At 43.6% G+C, this 7,929-nt stretch overlaps 1 protein-coding gene across 1 annotated transcript in view; it reads left to right on the top strand.

Annotated features, from left to right (window-relative positions):
• LOC144715927 (uncharacterized) overlaps positions 1-737 on the top strand; it is a 6,591-nt gene extending 5,854 nt beyond the window's left edge. The window contains exons 2-4 of the mRNA XM_078590935.1: positions 124-211; positions 349-461; positions 555-737. Of these exons, the coding sequence (XP_078447061.1) occupies positions 124-211; positions 349-461; positions 555-579 (226 nt within the window). The 3' untranslated portion in view covers positions 580-737. The remainder of the gene's footprint in view (positions 1-123; positions 212-348; positions 462-554) is intronic.
• Positions 738-7,929: the final 7,192 nt, after the last annotated feature.

Raw genomic sequence — 7,929 nt, forward strand, 5'->3', positions numbered from 1 at the left:
AAGGGTCTTGAAGTTCCTTTCCATTTCTCAACTTTGAGATTGCCAGAACTTCAGGATCTTCTCCATTCATCTCATCATCAGTGGAGTGTTGCACATGATGTAAGTTGCATGGGTTAATTACAGGTTTCATGGGAAATTTATAAGATGTGCAAGGGAGTTCTGTAATTATACCTTGGTGTTCAGAAGGTGCAGGCCTAAATCTCTCCAACAGGTTCCTCATTTGTTCCTGGGATTCCAACATCTGCTTTGTCTGAAATTCCATCATGACCTGCATCCGCATCTCCATCTCCGCTCGCAACTTTTGGTTTTGCTTCTCTATCATATCTGAAATGACGGGGGTGAATGTAGAAAAATCAGGCTGGTTGTGAGAGGGAACCTGATACTACTGCTGGGGCCTGGACTGGAATTGCTGTCTTTGTTGGAATGGAGGTTGAGCTGCCGGCTTACTCCCTTGGTGGAAGGTCTCTCCATTTGGGAAATTCGGCCTCTTTTGCCCTGCCCATGGTTGCTGCGGTTGGTTGAAGGCTTTCACCTCTTCTTCCATGGCTTGGCAGGCTCCGTCTTCATGTTCCCTGCTGAAACAGAGAGAGCAAATTTTGGCCTTAACGATGGGGAAGTTACCTAAGAAAACGTTCTTCAAGGTGGAGGTGAGCTCCTCCAATTTCTGGTTGGTTTCTCTTAAACCCGCTTGCAGCTCGCCCTCCATAGCATTAACTTGCAGAACTCCTGCTCTCTTGGGCTGCAGGTTCCTAATATTCTGACTTGCTCCAATCTCCTGCAGGTTAGTTTCTACAACTCTCTCCAAAATATCAAACACTTCATCCTCATATGCGGTATAGAAAGTTCCCCCGGAGGCTAAGTTAACCTTATTTTTCATGAAATCTGATAAAGGTTCATAGAAAATGTGGGCTAACTGACAGTGTTCAATTCCATGATGGGGACATTTCCTCAGCAAGTCATTGAACCTCTTCCATGACTCACTAAAAGCCTCACCTTCATGGGGATGAAAGTTATGAATTTCTCTTCGGTAAAAATTAGTTTTAGAGAGAGGGTAAAATTTCTGCAGAAATTTTCCCTGCATCTCTTCCCAAGAGTTGAACGTGATTCCTAGATTGCGATACCATGAAAATGCTTTATCTTTTAAGGTAAGAGGAAAATACTTCATTTTCAAAATTTCTGTAGATAGTCCAGGAACGTTTTGGGAAGAACATCTAATATGAAAATCATCGAGGAATTCTAAAAGATTCTGTGCAGGTAGTCCGTTAAATTCAGATAAAGAATTAATCGAAGCATTATCATATCTGAATAAAATAACTTCACCTAGGTTCAGGTTTGCATCGGTTGGTCGCGGGTTTCTCGACGGTGTTGACCTGTCCATCATTGTTCTCCTGCTCTCATTCTGCTGATGTCTCTCTTCTGCCATTGTTTCGCTGAATTTCAGGTTCCGAATCAGAGATTCTGGAGTTGCGTCGCGTGCATCAAATTGGTATCAGAGCTTAACCTGTTAGCCCAGTCGTTTCGCCATCGTAGACGTCTTCATTTGTCAGTCCTATTGCATGCATGTACGTTCAGGCAAACGAGTCTCCGCACAGATGACAGACCATCCCCAAGACGGTCGTGAGGTGTCTGTCCCCGTCCCACCAACCTCCTTTCAAGGGGACATCGATCGCGTGTTAGACGCTATCCAGAATGGTTTTCGTGATGTGAATACACGAGTTACCAATATGGATAACCGTCTAACTAGTTCAATCGATGCGGTGAACAAACGAACTTACCAACTCGAGAATCGAGGTCGTGACCGCCATTACCGGGATCGCGAAGACCACTTTCTGCCTGACTCCAGACCTCGAGCTCGTGATAGGAGTCATCGTGACCAGGATGATCCTATACGACCTGAGGATAGATCTGGGAGCTGAAATCAGTATCATCCCGAGCGAGACGATCAGATTCCTCTTGAGATTCGTACTCCGGTCTGTGATCGTAATTGTCTCCTACGGAACAATTACTATCCGCCCGAGTCTAAGACCCCAGGCCATGGTAGGAATTGTCCCCCACGGAACGACCCCTATCCACTTGTGCGTGATAGAGATAGAGATAGAGATAGAGATAGAGATAGAGAAAGGGATAGAGATAGAGATGGAGATAGAGATAGAGATAAAGATAGAGATAGGGATAGAGAAAGAGATAAAGATAGAGATCGAGATAGAGCTAGAGATAGAGATAGAGATAGAGATGGAGATAGAGACAGAGATAGAGATAGAGATAGAGATAGATATTGAGATAGAGATAGAGATATAGACAGAAATGAATATAGTGATAGACACAAAGATAGAGATAGGAAATAAATGGAGATAGAGATAAAGATAGAGATAGATATGGACATACAAATAGAGATAGAGATAGAGATAATGATAGAAATAGCGATAGAGATAGGGATAGAGATATAGATGGAGATATAGATAGGGATAGAGATAGAGATAGAGATAGAGATAGAGATAGAGATATAGATAGAGATAGAGATAGAGATAGAGATCGAGATAGATATATAGATAGAGATAGAGAAAGAGATAGAGACAGAGATAAAGATATAGATAAATATAGAGATACAGATAGAGATATAGATAGAGATATAGATAGAAATAGAGATACAGATACAGATAGAGATAGAGATAGAGAAAAAGATAGAGATAAAGATACAGACATGGATAGAGAAAGAGATAAAGATAGAGCGCGATAGGTGATAATTTCAATTTTAGGGTGTTTTTTTACTGGTTATTTATCAGTTGAATTCGTGTGAGGATTGAGCTTATGCAACGAAATTTATAACCTCACAGCCTTTGGCAAGCAAGGGTCGATCCACAGGAAGCAAAGAAAACAGCGGAAAATTCTTTTGTATTAAATCAGTCTATTCAGTTCTCTAATTCCAAGTGTTAATCTCTGTAGAAATTTTCTTCAGAATAAGTTGCACAGAATTCCTTAAAAGTATGGATTCAGCTAATTCTTCAGTTAAATTATCTTGAGTTAAGTTTTACGGAGATATCTTGGCAAACTCAATTGAGCAGAACCGTCAGCAGAGAAATTTTCTTTGTTGACGGTTCGCTTCTGCCCTGTGAGGCAATTGAGGAAACACCCTACGGGTGTTTGTGCACGCGCAAACGCCTGCGCGCGGGTGAGGCTGCTCGGCGCTATCGCGCTGCTGGCGAAAGCCTGCGCGCGCGCAACCGCGTGGCGAGCCTGCGCTTCGCGCGCGGGCAGCCTGTGTTCGGCGCTGCTGCGCCGCAAGCTCAGGCGCGGCGTAAGGCGCGGGTGAGCTGCGCGGCCGCGCGCTGGCGAGCCTGCTCGCGGTGCTGATTCGCGGCGAGCTTGCTCATCGCTTGATTGCTGGCAACCTAGGCCGAGGCCTGGGTTGCTAGCAGTTGGAAGTTCTGCAGGAAGGAGTTCACGATCGGATGCGAGAACAATGAAATTTTTGCTAGACAGAATGGAAAACGATTCAATCAACTATGGATTCAAATCAAACGTAACCAAAGGAACAACAGAACTTGGAAATGCTGAAGACACAGCTTGTGATCTTCAGCCCAACCCTGATTGTCTTAGAAGGGAGAAGAAGATTGTACCAAAACCGAACGCTCATGCCTCCTTGTGTCACTCCTTTCGGCAGGCGACGATCGTCGTGCTCCAGCTACTCCTCGGCTTGCTTCTTCCTAGCTCCAATGCTCATCAGCCTTGGAGGGTCTCAGAAATCCTTTCTCTCCAAGCCCTAGCTTCCTTGAGAGAAATTCTGACAACCTAAAATCAACTCTCAAGAGAGTATTTATATGTTTCTCTTAAGTTATGCCCAGGGGCATTTTTGTAATTTCTGCTTCTTTGAATTTTTGCCCGCTCCTCTTGATCCTCGTCTCTTTCCTTGATCTTCTTAACCTGTCTCTGAATGTTTGCTAACCATAAAATGTTAAATATATTCCACTTGATTCAAAGGATCAAGTGGGGTTAGTGATTTTATAAAATGATGCATATGCATGATATTAGCATGAATTAACATTATAATTTTGATGAATGAAAACTAAAAAGTTTAATTATTTGATGACATATTTGAGAGTCATCAATAGGAATCATCCCCCTTGAAAGGATCCTTATCCGCCTGACGATCGGTATCGTAGATGGAACGGGAATCGTCTAGACAGGGACGATCCTTATCCACCCGAGGATGTGGTTCCCCCTCGTGATTAACGCCGTGTGGATCACGACAACCAATGGTAGCAGATTCAGCATAGCGTCAAAGTCGATGTTCCGTACTACGAGGGATCTAGGGACCCTAAGGAGTATCTTGATTGGGAGTCCAAATTAAACAGTTATTTTAAGTGGTGTAATATGCTAGAGTGGCAGAAAGTCCAGTATGCCGAGATGAGATTAGGAGGATAAGCGAAAATCTTTTGGGAAAATCTCGAATTTTTCATTTATAACTGTCGTGAGGCACCCATAGATACTTGGCCCCAAATGAAGGACAAAATGCATGAGAAATACGTACCACTAGCTTACTTAGACAATCTCCTAGATCAATGGCATAAACTGTAGTAGGGTAGACGTCTGGTTTCCGAGTACATTACCCAATTCGAAGAATTCTATATGAGGTGTCGAGTTGAGGAGAATCCCTGAGTCGTTATTTCTCAATTTAGAACCGGTCTTAACCCTTATCTTGAGACAGAACTGCTAGTCTGCAAAGCCGCCACCCTAGAGCAGGCCTATCAGATTGTAGAAGACCTAGAGCTCTGTCAGAATTTATATCATACTCCTGTGTACAATCGCCCTGCTCTCACCGATCGGTCACACTTATCTAATCCTTCTTATTCCAACCGTGCGATCCAGCGTAATCCTCCCTTAGCCCTCCCGGCACCACCACCACCAGTTCCTACCGCCACTCGTACTCCCACCGAACATCGTCCACCCCCTCCGACTCAGTCATCTATTACACCAAATCCTCGTACATCACCTTCCCTCGAGTCCACCGCTAGGGCCCCTCCTCAACCCAATCCCGCACCACTTGGTCCTTCCGGCTTGACTTGTTTCAAATGCCAGGGTCGAGGTCATAGAGCTACCCAATGCCCATCATGAGCCTTACACATAGGACAGGAGCCCTTCGATAGCGACCCCACCCTAGATGAGCAACCTATTGACGAGGGGAGTATAGAGTTGAGAGTTATGTTGTCGATGAATTTGTGCATGATGATGGATTAGCGAGTTTCATTGGCATCACGGACTGCCCACCGTCTCTTCGTCATCACGACCCATCTATGTCAGTTAGGGGAGTTGTCCACTGCAACCTTACTTAGCCTTCCACTGATAATTCCGCATTGAGGACATCCATATTTTATGCATATTTTAAAATTGGTGATAAGATGTGTAAGATGATCGTAGACAGTGGAAGTTGTATTAATGTCGTCTCCGATGTTATGACGTCACGTTTGGGATTACCTTTGATTGAACATCCTCACCCCTATTTTGTGTCTTGGATCGATGCTACCTCAATCCCTTTTAAGAACCAATGCCGATCCCTTTGAAGGTTCAATCTACGAAGAGGAGATAGTGTGTGATGTCTTAACCATGAAGGTGCGCAGCATTATCGTCGGCCGCCCTTGGTTGTATGATAATGATCTACACCTCTATGGTCGGAGCAATACCTGTTCTTTCATCCATCAGGGCAAGAAGATCACATGGCATCCTTACACTCATAGTCAGCAGAGAGCCTCACCAAAATCTCCATCCGTAAGCTTGTGCGTCGTTAGCGGTTATCAACTTCAAAAGTAACTCGATAGTAAAATGACTATGTGCTTGGCCATGATACCTGATCACTCCTCCTATGATTCCTCTACCCCACCTCCCGAGGTTTCTCAGCTACTCGAGGAATTCGGAAGTGTTTTCCCTAATGATTTGCCCAATGACCTACACCCGATGCGTGATATTCAGCACGCTATTGATTTCATTCCGGGGTTGTCATTACCTAACCTTCCTCACTATCGGATGGACCCAACGCAGTACAAGGAATTACAGCGCCAAGTCCAAGAACTTTTGGACAAGGGGCTCATCCAAGAGAGCCTTAGCATGTGTGGCGTACCTACACTGCTGGCTTCCAAAAAGGATGGGAGTTGGCGCATGTGCATTGACAAAAGAGCTATAAATAAGATTACGCTCAAGTATAGGTTTCCTATTCCCCACATTGATGACATGTTTGATATGATGGCAGATTCGACAATTTTCTCCAAGATTGATCTTAAAAGCGGTTATCACCAAGTTCGTATCCGACCAGGAGACGAATGGAAAACCGCCTTTAAGATCAAAGACGGACTCTATTAGTGGAAAGTCATGCCCTTTGGTTTATCGAACGCAACTAGCACCTTTCAGCGACTGATGAACCACATACTTAGACCGTTCATAGTAAATTTCGTCGTCGTGTATTTTGATGATATCCTTATCTATAGCAAATCCACACCCGATCATCTCCAGCACTTACGTTTAGTTTACAAAGTATTGAAAACCAAGCAGTTGTATGCTCACCAAAAAAAATGTTCCTTTCTTCTTAGTCATGTCTCATTCTTAGGTTTTATCTTATCTGGCCAAGGCATATCTGTTGATCCGGGCAAAATTGACACCATAACTCAGTGGCCAACGCCTAAAAATACCCATGATGTTCGTAGTTTTCACGGTCTAGCAACTTTCTATCGACGATTCATATCCAACTTTAGCACCATCATGGCACCCTTGAGTGAATGCCTTAAGGGAAATCATTTTGAATGGACGGTAGATGAGCAAAAGTCCTTTGAGGAGATCAAACCTAGAATGACTCATGCCCCTATTCTCCGTTTACCTGATTTTGATAAAGTATTCGAGGTCGCCTGTGATGCTTCAGGATTAGGAATAGGAGTCCTGAATCAAGAAAATCACCCCATCGCCTTCTTTAGTGAAAAGTTGAATGACGCTAAGCTTAAGTATTCTACCTACGACAAAGAATTTTATGCGATTGTCCAATCCTTACGTCATTGGCGTCATTATCTACTCTCTAAGGAATTCGTTCTCTACTCTGACTATGAAGCCTTAAAGTATCTCCATTCCCAACAGAAATTAAATTCTAGGCACATTAAGTGGGTCAAATTCCTTTAGTCTTATACCTTTGTCCTTAAACATAAGAGGGGAGTTGAGAACCGAGTCGCCGATGCTTTGAGTAGAAGAGTCCATTTGTTGAATATTATGAAAGTCGAGGTTATTGGGTTTGATTATATGAAAGACATATATCCTGATTGCCCGGATTTGGCTCCCATTTTACAGATTTTAGGCAAGTACCCGAACCCTGATAACCAAGATTATATCTTAGAGAATGGATTCTTATTTTATGATTGTCGCCTATGCATCCCACAGTCATCTCTTAGGGATTTTCTTGTGTGGGAGACACATGCCGGAGGCCTTAGTGGTCATTTTGGGAGAGATAAAACAATTGCTATGGTCGAGCACAGATTCTATTGGCCATCTCTTAAGCGAGACATAGCTAACATAGTCTCCCAATGTCGTGTATGTTCCCTTGCCAAGCAGGTTAAACAAAACACCGGCCTTTACACCCCTCTTCCGGTCCCCCAAAAACCTTGGGACGATGTGAGCATCGACTTTGTGCTAGGGCTTCCGAGGACGAAAAAATGCAATGATTCCATCATGGTGGTTGTGGATTGTTTCTTGAAGATGGCTCATTTCATTCCTTGCTTTAAAACTTCTGATGCTCCTCATGTCGCTCAATTATTTTTCAATGAAGTGCGTCTCCATGGACTTCCAAAAAGTATAGTGTCAGATAGAGATGTCCGATTCACTAGCTACTTTTGGAAGACCCTTTGACATCTTTTGGGAACAAAGCTCAAATTTTCCACTGCTTTTGACCCCAAATTGAAG

Source organism: Wolffia australiana, chromosome 19 (genome assembly GCF_029677425.1).
Source record: "Wolffia australiana isolate 7733 chromosome 19, ASM2967742v1".
In the NCBI taxonomy this organism is placed as follows: Eukaryota; Viridiplantae; Streptophyta; class Magnoliopsida; order Alismatales; family Araceae; genus Wolffia; species Wolffia australiana.